This window comes from Gavialis gangeticus, unplaced genomic scaffold (genome assembly GCF_001723915.1).
Source record: "Gavialis gangeticus isolate Ggan-Ray unplaced genomic scaffold, GavGan_comp1, whole genome shotgun sequence".
Taxonomy (NCBI): Eukaryota; Metazoa; Chordata; order Crocodylia; family Gavialidae; genus Gavialis; species Gavialis gangeticus.
In genome coordinates, this window is record NW_017728996.1 from 3,438,406 (window position 1) to 3,457,339 (window position 18,934).

Below are 18,934 nucleotides of genomic sequence, written 5' to 3' on the forward strand. Positions count from 1 at the left end.
ACACTGGCAGCTTAGCATCCCGATCCCACGTCAGAAACGCCCAACAAGAGCCAAGAAAGGACGGGAGAAGACAGCAAAGATTTAAAAGCCTTTCTCCTAGTTGTTAAAGGTACCCGTATAGGAGTCCTTCTGCACCCTCTCTCCTCCACCACATCCAACGTCCACTGGGTTCACCCCCGAGAGCTGTACACACATGGGCAAGACCAATATTACATGCAAAGGACATGTTTCCTCCTGGCATGTCCAAGCCTGAGTCAAACCCTGCTCTCCAGCAACTGTGTGATGTGGCCATGAGTCAACAAGTTGTGTTGGTCACAGCTTCTGTATGAGGGCCATTGACGATGGCTTAGGATGTTACAATGGGCACAGATGGTCCCTTTATTGTGCGCTGGCCCTTGTAGGTTAAATTACAAGGCTGGCAGATTTTTGCTTCTTGGAAGAAGAATCAGCACAGCTTGAGGCATTTAACACAGCAGCATTTCCCCTGCAGCAGTCCTGGGGGAGGGAGGTGAGGAGAAGAACCCTTTCCTTGCATTTTCCTTTAAGGATGTTCTCAGGCTGCCGAACAAACCTTCCCTCCCTCTGTACATACTTTAGTGCAAGAAAAACCAGCACTGAAGTTCCTCTCATTCTCTATATCCCATCCCAATATTTTGATGCTGTACAACAGTAGCTGAGCTCAGACTCCAAGAGACAGCTTCGGTGCGAGTCTAAAGCAGTGGTTTTCAATCTGCGGTCTGCAGACCTCTGGGGCTCCACAGACTTTGTCTAAGGGGTCCACGGAAGATGACTTGGGTCAACAAAAAGTATGAGAAGACCCACACTTACAAATCAAAGGGGTCTTTGCACCTCTATTTGCAATTTTTTAGGGGTCCATGGATGAAAAAATTCTAGATTAACTTTTCTGGCTTAAGAACTGTTTACTCACCACCATCAGCAACTCATTGTAGAGAGTCACAGCCTCCTTCCCAGTTTACACCCACACATAAGACTTTGTGCTACGAAACAGGACAATGCATCTAAGCCCTCCTAAATAAAATATGGCCATATCTGCAATATGGCCATAATATGGCCCCCTAAATAGGATCATATCTCTAGTAGAAGAGGACAAAAAGCAACCCACGCCCCTTTTTCCGTGATGGGGAGATGTGAGGAGGGGAGAGGTTTTCATGCGTAAATTAGTGGTAGGGTCAGCTCTGAGCTAGATTTTGGGAGAGAAGGTTGGGGTGAGGACTGGGGAAAGGGAATCTAGAAAGAAAGGGGATATGCTTGCCAAGGCAGGGGGTCAGACTTGAAGATCTGCTCAGTTCCCTTCCCACCCTACCAACTATGGGAGGGACAGAAAATTTGAACGCAAAAGTCCTTCTGGAGCCCCGGATTTGATCGAATACAATCCTCAAGGTTGATTCAGAATAATCTAAACAACAACTTGCAAACTGGAGTCCCTCCCCATTTTTAAGGTTTCTTGCTTTTTTTATATTTGTAAGAGCAAAGGTTTCAGTTGCTCAGAAATTACTAGAAAGCACTGATTTGGTGAAACTGGAAACTTTCCATGAGGATATATCAATTGGTACAAATTTCCAAGTAACAGGTTTCCCTGGCTCTCTGGGCTTCCAGGCTGCTGGCTTCTTCACAGCTACCAGGATGTGGTACGACCGAGCCAGGGGTACGCTGTACATTAGCACTAATCTAGAGGCCACCTCAAGCCCACATCCACTGACTGTCTACATTGCAAATTCCCAACCCAACACCTGGGGCCAGGGCAGCTCAGTCCCAAAAGCTCTGCTGATGTTCAGCGTCTGATCTACAGCCTCCTCCTTGCCATCCCCGTCTGCAGTGTGTTTGCAATTCACCCGGGCCCAGCAAACTACAGCAAAGAAGTTGCTTGCTTGCAAACTATAAGCAAACAAGTCACCCAGCACCTATCCCACAATCCTTTGTGCCTCACTTCCAGTCCTTCTGCACCCTGCTTGCCATCTCTACTGCCCATAAATAAATCCAACTTCATAAAACAGTGACAAGTAGTGCTGTTTCCTAGATGGGCTCTTCTCAAGGACCAGGAAGCAAGCAGTATACCACTTTGATGTGGGGACCACCAAGCGCAACCAAGATGGGGAGGGGCAACTCATGAAACAGGGACTCTTCAGAAGCAGGTTTCATTTCAGAAACACCATAATTTTGGGTGCATCTGGGGTTTCCAGAATTAAGCACTGCAGATTTTGGGGGGCAGCGGGTGAGGGGGATAGGGTAGTGAGGGAAGGCAGCTTGGAGGCCTGTCTCAGTTCAGAGCAAATGTTTTCCCAAAAACTGGAAATAGGATGGACCCAGCCAGCTCCAGATAACCTGGCAAGGTTCATGCAACATGAAGATGAACAATCATAGCCCTGAACACAAGGAAAGCCACAAGGCACTAACATTAACTTGCCCATAAGGCAACTATAGGATATGCTTGCTTCCCAAGCCTCATCTGAACAGATTTAGCCATCTTGCGATAAAGTGTGACCTAAAGAGTTACAGGCCCTGGGATGTGGGCAAGTGAGTGAAAACTGTCACTACCGCTCTGCCTCAAAATTTGCATGAAAAAGGAAAATCTAGAAGCTGAAAAACAGGAAGTTTTCCTCTTGAATTACATCACAAAGGAATAACAGTTTACCGGCCCATTGCAATTTGGAGCCCAGACAAACAAACATCCCCTTACATTGTCCGCTACAAAAGACACTGGAAGCAAAAGGGGAACATATGCTTCAGATTCAGGCTAAGGAAAAACCAGAGAGGGGGTGGGGTCAGTTTGATTTTTACCACTTCAAACTGAATTAACGTATAGTTTAAAGGAAGTTTTTGTCACTTATATGACTTGTATCGGTTTCCTGTTGCGGCATCTGCCAAAATCTTAATTCCTGCCTCCCCCATGTCCTTGTGTTGAAATCCAAGCAGATGATGCTGCATGAACAAGGGGTTTTTTTTTGGCTTTTAATACACTTATGCAAATTGAGCAGAATAATTCCATTTGCCAGAGCTTTGTAATGAGAAGACCTGCAGCTACAAACCTCTTCCAGACAAAATAAGCGAAGCTCCACAAACACAGAAGATTATCAAGGCTTGTGGCTTTGAGAAAAAGGGGCAATGATTGGATGAAATGCTACCTGCAGCCACTTGCTTTAACATGCGCGGTAGTTTTGTACCTTAAAATTGGGTTTAAATGCATTTTCGAAAGGGTTTAAGATGTCTGAACTAGCAGGAGTAGTGCTTCCAAGGGACCATTAGGAAGAGACTTTATTTTTACCCTACCCATTAGTTAAGGATTCAAAGTCAAACCAGGTATTTAGGATGTGACTACAGATGTTCATCAGGCCAATCAGAGACCCTTTCACAGGTGGGGGTCTACAGAAACCTCAGCTGGAGCAGACAGGCCGGCAGAGAGATCTCCATCAATCCTATGCCTTTTAAAGACAAGTTCAGCTAAATTCCTACCGACCCAGGCAGTTGATGGCAGGAGCAGGGACAGACAATTGCAGCAAAGGCAAGTCAGGCTCCCTGATTCCTAACTTACTGAAACCATTACCAGCAAGTGCCAACCTGTACCGCTGGTCGCTGCATCATGCCTGCTTAGGTTTTTTGATCGCAGGCCTCTGCGGCTGGACTTCTGCTCTTTGTCGAGCTGGACTGACTTGCAATTCAGGCCGGGGTCCATGTGTGGAACTGAAAAATATGAGTCAGTCTTCTAATCAAAGGCAGTTTTTCATCTCCCCTGCTAGTTGGTTGGAAGACGTAACTCTGGAGGAGAAGGATTACAGCAGCTGTTGCTAGCAAGCCACAAGCCGTAAAAAAAAACATTAAAAAATAAAGCTTACAGAATTTGACTTTTTACCCACAAAAACATCTGTTGCGAAAGCAACTCTCCAAGGTATTCCCAACCCAGAGCCATCAACTTCCATGGCCACAAGCATTTGGGCTAACCAGAAATGTAACTAGCCCCCCATGTTACCTAGACTCCAGGTAGAGGGATCTGTTGAGAGGAACAGTGCCAGCATCCCCGCGCTGTCCAAATGAGCTGGTCTTTTTGGGCCGACAGCTACAAAAAGTGTGGCTTCTTGAGCACCCAGCAGAGATGAAGTCCAGGGAAGTGTCTGAATTTCTTATGCTGGGGACAAGGGGAAGCTGCAACGTCTGAGCTGCTCCTGCACCTGCTTCTAGTAAAAATGACACGGGTAACAACGGAGGTTGTTCTGCTACATGCATCATTGCCACCTCTGTACCCATCGGGTCCGGTAGCCCTGTAGAAATTCTGCTGTGAACTGACCTGGATTTCTGTTCTGCATCCCGAACCAACAACCCGCCTTACTTCAGTGGCAGTTCAATGCAAGTTCAACCACTAAAAAAGCCCCAGTTAATACAACCTTCACTCCTTCACCTTCATGCCAGAGCAGGCTTCCTGCCAGGTACTGCAAAAAACCTGGTGTTTTAAAGCTGTGAGCTTCCTTCAGACTTATTCCAGGGGAGAAAGCATTTCCCCACTTGCATAGCATGCACTCATCAGCCTCAGCATTGTCTTCTGGCTCTTGCCCTGCAAATCATGTTGTCAGCACTTGGAGATGCGCTCCCACAATCCAGCAAGTTTAAAAGGAAAGGATTTCTAAGCCCTCACCAGTGAGCAGTGTTTCCATGCTATTCCCCATCCACCCTTCAGCTACTGGTGTCCATTAAGGAATGAGAAACGACAAGATTAAATCTCTCTCCATGACTGCTGCTAAACAACTTGGCCACGAGGGAGGACGCTCCTGTTTACATGCGTGCAGACATCGGAAAGGAAACAGCAGCAAGAACTAATCAGTGAAGGCACCAGGCAGTTTTTAAAGAATTCGCCACCTCCGGGAGCAGCATGACAGGCTTCGTGCCATGTGATGCTTGGGCCCCTTCTTCCTAACTTTTATGAATATTCAGAGTAACCTTCCATTCGCGGTGCAGACTGAATCAGGAGAGAATTGACTGTGCCCTATTGCACGTGGAAAATTCGTAAACACTTCTCTTGCACATCCGTCTGAGGCCTTGCACAAGTGCTCGATCCTCGCCGCGGCTGCGCGGGGCGGGCAAGTAACAATATCCTGCCGGAGGAGCCGGTAAACAGGCCGCACGATGAATAGGGCCCGGGCTCCGCGCGCCGTGCTAATCGTGCGGCCACATTCATCCCATCACTGACTCATGCATTTCCGCTTATCACAAAGGTATTAAGATAGAGAGCAGAGGCTCGCTAGCCAGAGGTAAACAATTAAGCATTCATTAGGTGAACACGAGACGGAGCCTCCAAGCTCTTGTTTGAGACTCGGGACAGTGCGTCTTCCAGCCAGGGCCCTCTCTGTTAGCCAGCTACATTGGCCTCCATGCTTTGGCTCTTCCTTCGCGTCTGCTGAAAAGGAAAAACCTGTGGAGAAGCCTTGAGTGTCGCCAATGTGTCCCTGCTGCCTTTCTACTACCCAAAGGCAGAGGACTGCCAGAGCCTAGTGGCTCACACAGCTGGCACACCAGTTTCTGTAGCCAAGGGAGAGGTGGGGCTGGTGTCACATCCATCTGCCTTCCCCCCCCAGCCTGAATAACTATGCATAGTTGAGAGCCTTTGGCACGAGCCCAGAGCAGGACTCAAACTCCCACCACTAGAGCCGTGGCAAGATGCTCTCAGGCCCATGCCTTTCTGCTACAGACACTAATAATAGTGCACTATCAAGCCCTTTGAACCAAAAAGCCCTTTGACCTTTTGCAAAGTGACCTGGAAGGAAAGCACGCCCTAAAATACCTAATCGCGTTCAGCGTGACCATTCTCTTCCTGGGGAAATGGTCGGGCACATCATGCACTCGCAGTGAGGAGGGGGTCTTAAAGGCAGATGTGCTCGGACAGCCTTTGCTTGCTTTGAGCACTGCAGCAGACAGAGAAGGCTGTCCCAAATCAGAGCCGCTGATCCACGCATGACCGGTGACTAATGATCCACTATACAGACCTATTTCCCCATAAACTGCTCGGTGTAAGAGACTGCAAAACAGGAATGCACCTTCCACGTACATGTAGATGGCATCCGTTCATCAGCGAGCAATGTGGCTAACCAATGTACAGGTAGGATTTGTGTCAGGCAAAGGACGTTAGAAGTCCCCGTGTGAGGGCAGTGTCTTCATCTGCTCTCCCTTTATTTTCAGCCCAAGCATGGCCTCACTTTGTCACTGTCCCTTTTACGCTCAGATGTGGAGCTCACTGAGGACATACGCCGTCCCAGCCCAACAGCATGAAGTACTTTGCCAGTGGCACATGGCTGTTGTGACCCCCAGTAATTCTGGGATAACTTTGGGAAGGATGGTCGGCAACCAGGGAGATAGATATGAGAGTCTAGCCTTTTAAAACCTAGCGACAGGTTGAACAGGAAAATGAGGTTAGGATGCATGCTGTCCTCAGTCTCTTTGGCCGTGAGACAGAGTTCTGGGTGTACGAAGTGTCTGTTCCAGCTCTGCCTCAGTCTTAGCACAGCCACGGCTATCAGACCTCGTGAGCACCAAAGCAGCATACACACAGTGCGTGATCACAAGGTGGGAAGCTTTACCTCCCTGGGAACGCATTGCATATAAGATGCATGAGCTGGAGCGCAGTTTGTAGCATTTGGCAGCCCCTCTGCATGGCACGCGCCAGATCAGGGAGGCGACAGGCAGCACAGCAACAGATAGGACAGGGAGCAGAAAGCAGAGCAGCAGAGCAGCTGGGGAAAAGAGATCGGAGTGGTCCTCTAGGAGGGAGGCAGGGCTAATTTGTGTCACATCTGCCAAAAACATTGGCCCTGCATTGTGTTAGGGTGTTGTATAAGTGAGCCTTGCTTGATGCTCAGTTCAGACAGGCAGCATCAGGGCGATCCCTCTGGATGCTTCTCCATCCTGGACGGTCTGTACTGCCTGGGTTGAGGCCAGAATCCCATCAGCCGCTGCTATATTTGTGGGTACCAGAAAATATTGCACTTACCCCTCTGGCTCCCCACTCCAGATCCAGGACCAGCAAAGCAGATGCCAGTCTGGCGTCTCGCTCCAAACTCACCTCTCTCTTTTCCGTGCATTTTGGGTCTGAAACACTGTGTTTGGCCCGTTGTCTCGTTTGTATTTGCGTCTCACGGCCTTCGAGGAGGACCAGGGCCGGGGGAAGCGGAGCGAGAGAGGATTGACGAGCCATCTCAGCAACTCCTGTTCCAACACACTGCCCTCTTCCCTCCGCCAGCGCCGTTCCCTGGGAAGCGCCTGCCCCAAGACTATCACAATGATGATCGAGGTCCTGTTGAGAAAATGCTAAGCAACTATTGACCATTTCTGCGGTTGATTGAGAGCTACATTGAGGAAGCTTTCTAATGGCTTTCTGATGAACAAAGGAGCAAAAGATTTCTTGGAGCCAAGCATTCTCCTGGTAGGTTTCCAGTAAGTGAAAGATCCAATTCACAGATTTGTGGGGGGGCTGCAGCAAGCAGCTGGCTCCGTCACGTAGATCCTGCCGGCTGCCAGATTTCAGTAATTACACACTGACTAGGAAGATAGGAATCCATAATTCTACTACTTCAGACTCTCTGCTGGCTGCATGTTGAATCCAGCTATTATTCACTCGATAAGATTTCCATCATTCTTAAAAAAAAAGAAGAAAAGAAATGCATTCTGTGTTGTCCGCGCTACCAAGAAAAGAAAGCCTGCTGGCGACAAGCGGAGAGTCCTGAGACACCAGATTAATGCTGCGTGGACTCCGAAATAAGACCCATGTCAAAATAAAGCCAGCTAGATAAGTTGCCTTTGAGGACAGCAAAAACACAAAGCGTCCATTTTTGGGTTGGCAGCCGTTTCTCAGGCCGTGATCCCAAGGGAGCTTGAACACCAGAAGCCAAAGACTGGTGGGTGTTCGTGACATTTTGGGAAAGGGGCCCCTTTCTGGACTTCTTCACCGTGTTGTGAAGAAAAGCTCTCATTTTCATCTCGATACGCCGCTAAGTAAAGAGATCTTATTTCCTCCTTCCAGTTGTTGCAACACATCCCATCATATGATCTCTGCAGATCATATGCTGCAAAAGCTAATCCAAAAAAGCCTTAAACTACAGAGGTGTGCTATCCAGTGCCACCGCTATGAATCCATTTCAAACAATTACTTATTTATGAGCAAAGCCTAGTCAACCAGCAGCCAGACCAAGTCGTGCAAGAGCTGGTTAGAAACAACTATTCAGCAGCAACGCAGAATAGCCCGACTCAAGGTTTGCTTCATCATTCGGTTCAGCGGGATCGGACTGTGTCTAGGCAGGTCCTGGGACGACTCTTGCGACAGAGGATACAACAGCGACCTATTATTGAAAAAAATTCCCCGCTGCTCCTGTTTCCGTAGGGGATGCTCCAGCGTAGATCAGGCTCCCGCTGCTGAAAACGTCATAGTTTCATATGAAACTATGACTTTTTCAGCACTCGTATTGCCAACACCTCCAAACCGCCTTGGACGACCAGCCCAATTCCTGGAAGAACTGCACGGCGAAAGGATGCAGACCCCTTCTTGGAACCAGCCTGCTTGAGACTCGTCTCTCCTTCTGCTCTCGGCTCTATTTATGCACCACAGACAGGAAGTGAGGTGTAAGAGGATGGAATTCAGAGACAGGAAGTTGGGGGGGCACTACCGATGGACTTCCTGTGCTTGCAGCCTACTCCGCCTGGACGATGCATGAATGCGCTGCAAGGGGGGCTGGCCTGGGAGAAGGGTTTTTGAACGGAGCAGCAAAGACAATCGTGAATTGTTTGCCGCTCGTTCGGCATCGCATCATTTGTGCCGACGGGACTCAAAGGGGGCAGGACACATGCTAACATCCATCACACCGACGTAACCTTACGTTTCCCCCTTGAGTTATTTTGGATTTGGGCAATCGAAGAGAATCTATAAATTCATAGAAAGGGCCATTAAATTATCCAGTCTGAGCTCCTATTACAGGCCATCACATTGCATCCATTTGTACTGAGCCTGATCCCTTGTGTTTGCCTGAAGCCTCCTTCCCACAATGCACCCAGCCTGGCGGATGGAGAATCCAGCTCTCCCCCCCATCCAGCAATTAATCTCCCAGCCCATTACATTCATTTTTTTAATCCAAATGTATCTGGCTGCAGCTTCCAGCCATTGAGTCTTACTACGCCTTTCTCCCGTAGCTGAACAGGAGCTTTGGTACGTTATTTTGTGTCTGCGAGGATACTTTCACACAGTTTCCATCGCCTCCCCGTCACCTTTTTGCCGGGCTCAGCTGGTATGTCCTCTAGCCCTCAAATCAGTTCTGATGCTCTCTTCTTCACCGCCAGCGACATTTCAGACCCTTTTAAACATGCTTTCTGTTAAAAGCAAAGCATGCTGCAGTACATGCAGGGGAAAAAACACTGCCCTCTCCCTCCTCCCCTGTTCAGACATCCTCAGCCCTTCGTGCTGCGGTGTTTGCTGGCAGCTCAGGTTTTGCTGCAACCCATCAGTGACCCAGCACCTTTCCCGGACCCATTTTGTGGGTATGGCCTGCATGCCTTAGGCCTGGATGTATGACTTTGCCGTCGTCTCTCCTGACGTGTCTTCTGCCCCGTTTACCACAATCTAGGTGGTTTTGCCTGAATGCCCTGCCCCCATCACTACTCACCCTTCAGCCAGTCCGGGTGTCGTTCACGTGTGTATCACCACCAATTTTAGACTTACTTCTAGATCATGAGAAAAACATTAAATAGTATCAGGCCCAGTACCAACCATGTGGGACCCCTAGAAACACCCCTGTGGCAACTGTCATACGTCAGTTCTTAATATATTTAACGAGCGCTTTGCCAATATCATCTGCTGTTAATTTTTTACCCAGAATGCCTTACAGGACTTGCAAATGCCTTGCAGTGTAACCTGAAGAAAGTTTATTACAGCTAGGCTGTAGCTGTAATGAATATGAAATCTAGTCTATTGTCCATAAAACCATGTGGCCTCCTCGTATCCTTCAGTTCCTTGTTAATCGCCTTTGTATGACTTTCTCCACTTTGCCATCCATTCCTCTTGAACTGTATTTAACTGGATCACAAAGTAGAGAGGAGTCCTCCAGCAGATGTCATTCCCTGCACCCCTCCCAGTGCTGCTGCATTGTACCCAGGTTCACTCCATAAGCGTTTCATTTAATCATTCAATAATCTCTGGCCAGGTGAGATTGCACTGAGTTACTCTCTCTTCTCCGTTACTTACTGTGTTTGCATGATGTAAAGGGTAATTAAGATGTATCATGGACTTGCATTTCAGTTATTTTAAACTTAGTCACTGGAGTAAAAGGAACAGGTAGTATCTAGGCAGAGCACAGCTGGAGATGAATGATATTAATCCATTGATTGTAAGGTCAGAAGGGACCGGGTGATCATCGCTTTGCCTGACCTCCTGTATAACACAGCCCAGAGGACTTCTCTGGATGATGTCCTGGTTCACTAGAGTACAGTACACCTTTGTGGAAAGCATCTCATCTGGATTACAGTGTCCTAGGGGTTAGCTCTCCTGGCTAATTACCCTCATTCTTAAACATTTGCACCTTGTTTCTAACCAGAATGGGTCCAGTTTCACCTTTCAGCCCCTGGATCCTTTACCTGCTGAATGAAAAAGCCTGTTAGCCCATTTCTGTTCCCCACACAGGTAGGTATAACTTGCCCAAGACACCCTGGATAGTCCCTCTGATGGACAATTTTGCTCCTGGAGTCTGTCTCTGGAAGGCCTGTATGCTTATTCTCCTGGCTTTTCTCTGAACCCTCTTCCAAATCCTCCCCACATCCGTGACTTATCACACATCTGGACCACACACAGCACTCCAGTGGTGGCTGCACCTGTGTCAGGTGCAGATCTGCAGCTCCCCTGCTCCTATTCAGTGTCCCTCTAGCAATATTAGCCTTTTTGGCTGGTGTTGCAGTGGGAATTCACATCCAGCCAACTAACTGTTCAGTATATGATCCCTCTCGTTCTTTCCCACCTCACTGATCTCCAGGAGTGCGTCCCTATTCTATAAGCGTGACCCTGGCTCTTTAGATGGGGGGTCACTTTGAATCACTGAATCATGAAATCACAGAAAAGGAGAGCGGGAAGGGAGCTCAGGAGGTCACATCTAGTCCAACCCCTACTCAAAGCAGGACCAGCCCCAACTACATCATCCCAGCCAAGGCTTTGTCTACCTGGGTCTTAAACACCTCCAAGCATGGCAAGTCCACCACCACTCTGGGTAACCGGTTCCAGTGTTTTACTACTCTTCTAGTGACAAAGTTATTCCTAACCTCAGATCTAACCTAAGATCTAACTTCCCTTGCTGCAGCTTTAGCCCATTGCTCCTTGTCCTGTCGTCTGCCCCCACTGAGACCAGTCCAGCTCCGTCCCCTTTGCAGCCCCCCTGCAGGGAGGTGAAGGCTGCTATTCAATCCCCTTTGGTCTTCTCTTCTGCAGACTAAAAAACCCGTTTCCTCAGCCTCTCCTCACAAGCTGTCCCTCAGCCCCCCAACCTTTTTTCTTGCCCTCCACTGGACTCTCTCCAATTTGTCTACATCCTTCCTTGAAAGGCCACGTTGAGAAGCTGGACACAAGCAACTGGTTGAGGCAGACTGCTCTCTGCAGAGCTGCTCTGCCAGTTGTTCACTGTGCACCAGGTGGGGGTCCCAAAAAACATGTCCCCATAAGCCAGCAGGCACCCCACGGAGTTAATGAACCCACACGGAGTGCCACTACGCTGCCCGTCAATCGGGACAGGGAGTCCCGGCACACACAGCATCACCTTGCACACACACAGCATCACCTTGCATCACACGGAGGCAGTGTAAGGCATGCAGGAGCACCATGCAGAGACAGGCTGCGCTAGGTGGAGGCAGGATGACCAGGTTCTGCTGGCAGGCAAAATGGTTCTGCTGAGAAGTGGAGCTAATAGGTCCACGTGCAGCACCGAGCGCACAGTTATGCCTCCTTCCAGTCCAGGAGCAAGTGTACCTGTGCCCCTGCTCACACTGTCCAAGGGAGGGGGTGCTGCGTATCAACCATCTCACCATCCCCACGGCCATGGGCCATCTCCATACTTTATGCGATGCAGCAGGGGTGTTTTGGCCCGGGTCGTTGATAAGGATGTTGAACGGGGCCAGCAATCGCTCCCTCCAGAGCCCCATTAGCAACAGCTGCTCAGTAATGATTCCCCATTGCACCACTGCATTGTGAGATCTCAGCTAGGCAGTTTTTAATCAATGTAATGTGTGCCTTGTTGATTCGGGGTAATTCTACTTTGTTAATTAAAATGTCAGAGGCATAAAAGACAAATGCCTTGTGGAAGTTGAAGGGTGTCCTATCAAGACAATTCCCTTTATCAGCCAAACTTGGAAACCTAATAAAAATCTTATAAATGAATATGACAAGACCTGTTTTCCATAAACTCATGTTGGTTGGCATTATATTGCCCTCCTTTAATTCTTTATTAAATCAATTCCTGCATCAACTAGTTCTTTACTTTGCCTTGGATCAGTGTCGGGTAGATAGGCCTGTAATAACCAGATCATCCAGTTTGCTCTTTTTAAATACTGCTGCAACATTAACTTACCTATCCTGGGGTTTATAGCTTATAGGAGATTGAATATTAAGAGTCCAGCTTGCTCCTTGGCCAACTCTTTTTAAACTCTCAGATGCACATTATTTGCATTGGCTGACTTGAAAGCCTCTCGCTTCAGCAGATGTTTGAAGTCTTCCTCAACTACTGTTGGAAGGGAAAGTATTTCAGCCAGCGTCAGATATGACTGTATTATTCATTCTGGATGTATTGAACACTTCTATGTTTACATTATTTTTGCCAGTTCTACCAGTTCATTTAACAGCAGACCGATATCATTGTTTGCTTTCTTTTTGTTTCTAAGATATTTTAAAAAACAAAGCAAGCCTTCTTAGCGTCCCTTATCTGACTATAGCTTTCTTTTGGTTCCCTTATCAACCTCCCACAATTCCCAGCTTCTAATTTAAATTCTTTGCCATCCCAGTCCCACAATTTTGTTTTTATAGCTGCCTTAGTTTTCCCCTTCTAAGTTAGGTTTCTTTCTTTCTTTCTTACAGATTTGAATGAAATATTCATAAATAGTCCCAATTATCATTCACATTTTTCTGTTCTTTTCCCCAGCTTTATGAGATCTGCCTTTTTAAAGCAACACGTGTGTACATTAATAGTCTATTATCCCACTTGCACACAACATGACTCTATTTGCACATAACACATGCCGCAGTGTCCTGATTGATGGCAGCCAAGCCAACACTTGCTTTGAGTTCTCTGATATGTTCCTCTGTAACAGGGGACAGCAGCAGACTAGGCTTGGTGATCCAGGAGGTCTTCCAGCCCCATATTCCCATGTAGATGGAAATTTTAATGCACAGCTCTTCTTTGGTTCCTGGCTGAGTATCAGCAAGGTGAAGGATAGCTCAGTCAACCCCTAACAGCCTCCCTTCAGCTGTATCAGGCAGGGAAGCATAATTGCCCCTGCACAAGACACTTATGTTCAAGAAAGATGAATGCAAACCAGAGCTGGGGCAGAGGAGGGCTGCTCGGATGATCGGGGGAATGAAGACCTTGTCTTACGAGAGAAGAAGGAGAGAGCTGGGCTTGTTTAGCCTGGCAGCTCCATGTCCAAGAGGGTGGGATGAACGCTCTCTGTGCATACACTCAATCAGTAGATACCAAGGAGTGAGGACAAGCTATTTAAATCAAAGGATGACGCTGGCATAAGAACATGTGAACATCAACTGCCCGTGAGTAGGTGCAGGTTGAAAATCAGAAGAAGGTGACTAAAGTGCAGAGGAATAAAGGTCCATATCTCTTCCAACCAGGAGTATGGGGGCCAGATACCGACTGGGGTTTAAATTTGGGTTGGAGAAGGTCCTGGGATGTCCGATGACATGGTTGTCTGCAGTAACAAGGAGCTGGGGCGGCTGTGCCAGGAAGCCCCTTGTAGCCTGTTCTCATTTGAAAGCTGCTTCGTTGAGTAATGCAGAGCCAGGCCATCTGTCACACACACTCCCTCGCCCAAAGGCTTGTTTTTGGAGGGCTGGCCAGGTCCATACAAGGGAGATGTGGCCAGTGCAATGGGAACCAGAGGATGGCATTTATACCTGCAATGGGAGCAGAAAGCCACAGCCCGGCGTTGAAGCCTCTTGGCCAGAAAAGGAAGACTCATTTCTCAGCCTGCTCTTCGGTGTGCGGCGTTTTGCCGTCTGGGTCTCTACAGACCTCCCCATCACCACGATAAACCTGCTCCCCACCCACAGCATAACCTCAGTCCGGCCATGCGTGCTTCTCTGCCCAGATGAATTTCAGGGCAGGTGGGCTGTAATGGGAAGCATCTCTGTACAAACCAGGCAAACAAGACTTCTTTTTTTTTTTTGCAAGCTGAATATAATTCCTGCTGTGCCAGAAAGAGATGTGCTATAGGAGGTGTGGAAGAGGGAGAGGTTTGTGGACAGATTTTACTATTTGAATTAAGATATGGAAATTCAGAAGTGACTTGTTTTAGGGGTCGGACACTTCAAAGGGTCAGTAACAGACCTGGCTGGATTGCATTTTAATCCCTATTAAAAAGACTAAGGTCTCAGTTTGTTTGTTTTTTACAAGGTAAAGGTGTCAGATGGTGTCAAGTGAGGGGCTGTCTTCCTGCTACGAGTTAAAAGCACAGCTGGAGCACTCCAGGTTAAAAAACCAGGCAGAAATCCATTATGCAGCGGTTTGCTGGCACTTTAGACGCCAGCGAAGCATCCTTCTGATAAAGGAAATTGTAGGTGTTTGTAATGAGCTTTGGAACAAATAGGGTCTGGGCAGCGCCTGGTCTGAAAGATGAAAACACAGTTTTGCAAATGGCTTTGTACACTGCACTCGTCGAGGTCGCATAAGGGATGAACTTGCCCCTTGTTTGCACAGCACATTGTCATTTGTGCTATTTTTTCTTTATTTAAGCCTGTTATAGTGGCAACAGGCAGCATCCTCCGAAGGCGATGTTTAAAGGTCAGACTGCGTGGCTGCTAGGAAAGCCTGCAGGGAAAGGGGGGTTGACACATTAGGTCTTTAGTGATGGGCAAAACAAAACGGAGAGATTCGAGTTCGCAGAACGGGGCCAAAAAGGCCGCAACCAAAGCCTTGCTTCGGGTATCTTGCAAGTTTGCTTCTTGGGTTGGCTGGAACCAGACGTGCAAAGATGCATCTCAAGAAGAAAGCTACCCTAGTTTGCATTACCATCTTCCAGCTGGTCTCCCTGCATTTCCACTGGCCCCTGGCGGTGTCTCCCAGGGAAAAGGACCCCAATAAACCCATAATCCTGCACTCCAGCACTTAGCTGCCAGTTGGACCCGACTAAGCATTTGCAACAGCAGTTTCCACTATAGATAAAAGGTTGGAGGTAGGAGAGAGATGGAAGGCTTTCCAAGCTTCAGACAAAGGTTTATTTGGAGGTCTGTGCAGCTGGGTGGGTGCGAGTCTCGGCTTCCCTTTATAGTTGAGCCAGGTCTTTCCTTCCCTATTCCTAATATGATTAAACTCTCCCTGGCCAGAAATTCAGCATGACGGAGGAGGTCTCAAGCTGAGAGAGAGCAGTTATCAGGATGTGTTACATTCCACGTGGCTCTTCTATCCTAGGAGCAAAGAGGGCCGTTCCTGACCCAAACGAGATCCAGCTTGTGTCTGAGATTGCACATCTCCACGTGCACTCGCACACGCATGCACGCACACATGCACATACAATTTTGCCTGCAATAACAGTCTTTCATGCTCGTCTGACATCTAGCCTTCCAATGTTTTAAGTTGTTGGGTGGTTTTTTTTAATAGCACGGAGAGAGGCAATATCTCTATGTCTATTTGCTGAAATTGAGGCCAGCTTTTCCAAGCTCTGGGGGTGGAAGCAAAGCATTTGGGCACGGGTTTTCACAGTGCCGTAGGCACCTAGAGAGGCAGGTGGGTGTCTAGTGGGCTCGTCAAAAGCACCAAGACATTTATCTACCTTCGGGAAATATGGCTTCAGCTTTGCACCCAAATAAAAGTGGCCTGATTTTTGGAGATGCCAAATAGCTGGTTAGGGGAATCTAGCAAATTACTGTCATGGGGGGCTGCAGGTCCTTGGCATCAAAAAGTTTTCACTGAGGTGTCTAACTCCAGGCACCAATGTTGGAAAGCTCAAGGCTTCCTGACAAGGAGACTTTACCACACACACAGAGATGCCTACACCCTTTCCTTCAGCGGTAAAAGAAGCCTGGTGGGCACCTGAGACATCCTTCCACTGCACCATCCCACTGCTAAAGGTCTGCTACATCCTTCCTCTCTTTGTTTCAAGGCAAGCACAGGCTGTCACGTGGTTCACGTGGGGCACGTTACAAGGTGGTTCTCCTCACTTCTAGCTTGGCCTTGGCTGCTTCTTTAAATCAAAGCGGGTGCTTTCAACACCGACACAAAGCCCCATTGTGCACCTTATACCTGCCCCCATGCTAATTATACCGGGGCTGCGTGCACCGCACTGCGCTGGGACGTGCCGACATTGCATTATGGTACCCGGGGTGGGGGGGGCTGCTGTGCAGAGTAGCCAAAGCTTGAGCGGATACAGAGGAGCAAAACTTGCGCACATCTGAGCAAGGATGCATGGGACCACAACCAGCTGCCCCTTCCTGGAGGACCTCAGCCACTTGCAGCTTCTGAGCTGCCGCACGGGTCCGATGAAGGCTCCTTCGCCCTAACAGCCACGCAGAACAGCCTCCCTGCTTCCTAGGAGACAAGCAAGAAGTCACTTCTACACAGAAAAGTCACCTGCACTCCCAAAGCTGCGACTCTGCCCTCCACCAGCCCAGCACAGGCCTACAGCCCAGCCCTCCTCCTTCGTTGCACCTGTTGCTTCCTAGGTGCGTCTGAGGATGCGAAAGGAGCAGCAGCCTCTGATGCTGAGGCCCTGCCTTGGACCTTGCAGGGAAGCTCCCTGCGTGAATCCAAAGGCAGGCACCGGGCCTTTGCTTGGATTTTCTCTTGCTTGCGTTATGATCCCTCGTGGGTGAGAGATGCAGCTTCCAGAAGGAAAACAGAAGCTTCTATGTGGAAAGCATCCTCCTGCTTCAGGATTTCTTTGCCTCCCAGCCTTTCCACCTCCCACGCTTTATGCTTCATCCTGTGCAATGAGCATTTTCCTTATGATGCCACAGCTCCCCCCCCCACTCAGATGCAAATACTGTGATTTTTCCAAACGCTCAAAATAAAAAAAAACAACCCTGACTTGGACTTCAGAATTAATGTGCCTGACTCAACCCTGGTACTGCCAGATGAGTAAGTTTTGGGGCTATTTTTTCTTGCCTTTTCGGTTCAGCTTCTGGCTCTCTAAGGGCCAGGAACCCTCCAGTCTAAGATGAGAGGTTGAGGGGCTCATCTGACTGCAACCACCACGGCTCAGGAGCCCCACTGCATAGCAAGAGACTCGCTGAAGTATATACTAGAGTGACACCATACGCACGCACGTGCACGTATGCACGCATGTACATGCACACACTGATGCCACTGGCAATTCGAACCCGTTCTCAGCTCACAACTCCCCTGCTAAGACCACTCGTTCTGGCCAGGCCAGCATCCTTCTCAGTGCATTCGGGCACACGTTGGCACTGGGTTTTCTCCTCTCCTGCTCGTGTCGCTGCATCTTTCACTCCCACCCCCTCCTGTTTGCTTCCCTTCTGCATCCCGGGGAAGCAGCAGCAGCCCACGGGCAGCCTGGGCACGAAGCGTGCCTTGCATTTGTTGCCAGCCACGCTCCACTGACCTTCATCGCGCCCACTGAATGACAGGCAACGGCTCCCTTTGGCCTCTGGCACCTGCCCACTCTCCACAGCACCGATTTGATTCACACCTGCGGTGCCGGGCTCATCCGTGCCGTGGCTGTGGCCGCCTGGGCTTGCACCAGCCTCACTCCTTGGAGTCCTGCTGTTCCCCACCCCTCTTCCAGGAGTCCGGGGGTGCCTGCCATGTGCGCCCCCTGATTCCCCAGCTGCCAGGCCCTGCCCCAAACAAACCGGCTGAATGAGCAATGAAACCCGAACGAGGAGCACGGAGCCAGGCGTGCCGCCCACCCTGGCACCATAGTCCCACAGGGACGCAGCCACCCGCTCTCTGGGCACGAAAGCTGATCTCGGCCCTCTGCCCCAGACAGATGCCTGGTGCTGTATGGGGGTCCTCAGACAGCTGCACGCTGCTGGGCACAGCCGGGGTCCGAAGGGGCCACGCCAGCCTAGCAGCATCCCTGGCCAGCAGACCCCCGTGGGCAAGGCAACAGGTGCTGGAGACCACCCGGGACAGCCAGGTTTGCTCCTGCATCCACCCTATGCCCTTGGCAAGGGTCATGGAGCACATGGGCAATGCCATGCCCAGAGCAGCCCAGGGCGCCGAGGGGCTGCTACCCCCTGGGCCTAGAGACCCTCCCCACCCTTGCAGCAATGGGAGCAAGCTCCAGTCCACCCCTGCCACACTGAACACGGGTGCATCAGGGATGGAGCATCCCAGCCCCCTGCCAACACCTGTAGGGCCCCGGGGGCTGCCTCCGGGTGAATGCCGCCGGCTGCCAGCCCTCGCGCTCCGCCTGCCAGGGAAAGCAGGGATGCCCACGCGAAAGGGTTAAAAATGCAGCAGATGGGGGAGGCTCTGGCAGGCAGCGAAGCCGCTTAGGGGCTGCAAGCACCTGCCCTCGGTGCAAGGCGGTGGCACCGCCAGCAGCCCCATGGACAGCGCCGAGCACCCCCAGGGAAGGGGCACGGGCAGCCGCAGCGCCCCGGGGCCAGGCGGGCAGCAGGGAGCAGGGCGGAGCGGGGGCAGAGCCGCCTCTTACCTTTGTGACAGTCATGCAGAAAGTCTGGCCAAGTGCCTGTGGGCTGCAGGAGACCCGGGGGAGCCGGCCCGGG

At 49.8% G+C, this 18,934-nt stretch overlaps 1 protein-coding gene across 4 annotated transcripts in view; it reads right to left on the minus strand.

Moving 5' to 3' along the window:
* Positions 1 to 18,928, minus strand: part of CORO2B (coronin 2B) — a 141,878-nt gene extending 122,950 nt beyond the window's left edge. The window contains exons 1-2 of one of the 4 annotated variants that reach the window (XM_019503933.1): positions 18,862 to 18,913; positions 12,591 to 12,743 (exon numbers count right to left, since the gene is read on the minus strand). Coding sequence is in view for 3 of the 4 variants with exons in the window: in XM_019503929.1 (XP_019359474.1) it covers positions 6,992 to 7,327 (336 nt within the window). In the remaining variant the exon portion in view is untranslated. Of the gene's footprint in view, positions 1 to 6,991; positions 7,910 to 12,590; positions 12,744 to 18,861 lie in introns of those variants that run through there. The other 3 variants (XM_019503932.1, XM_019503929.1, XM_019503930.1) reach the window with 3 other exon arrangements.
* Between the last annotated feature and the right edge of the window lie 6 nt (positions 18,929 to 18,934).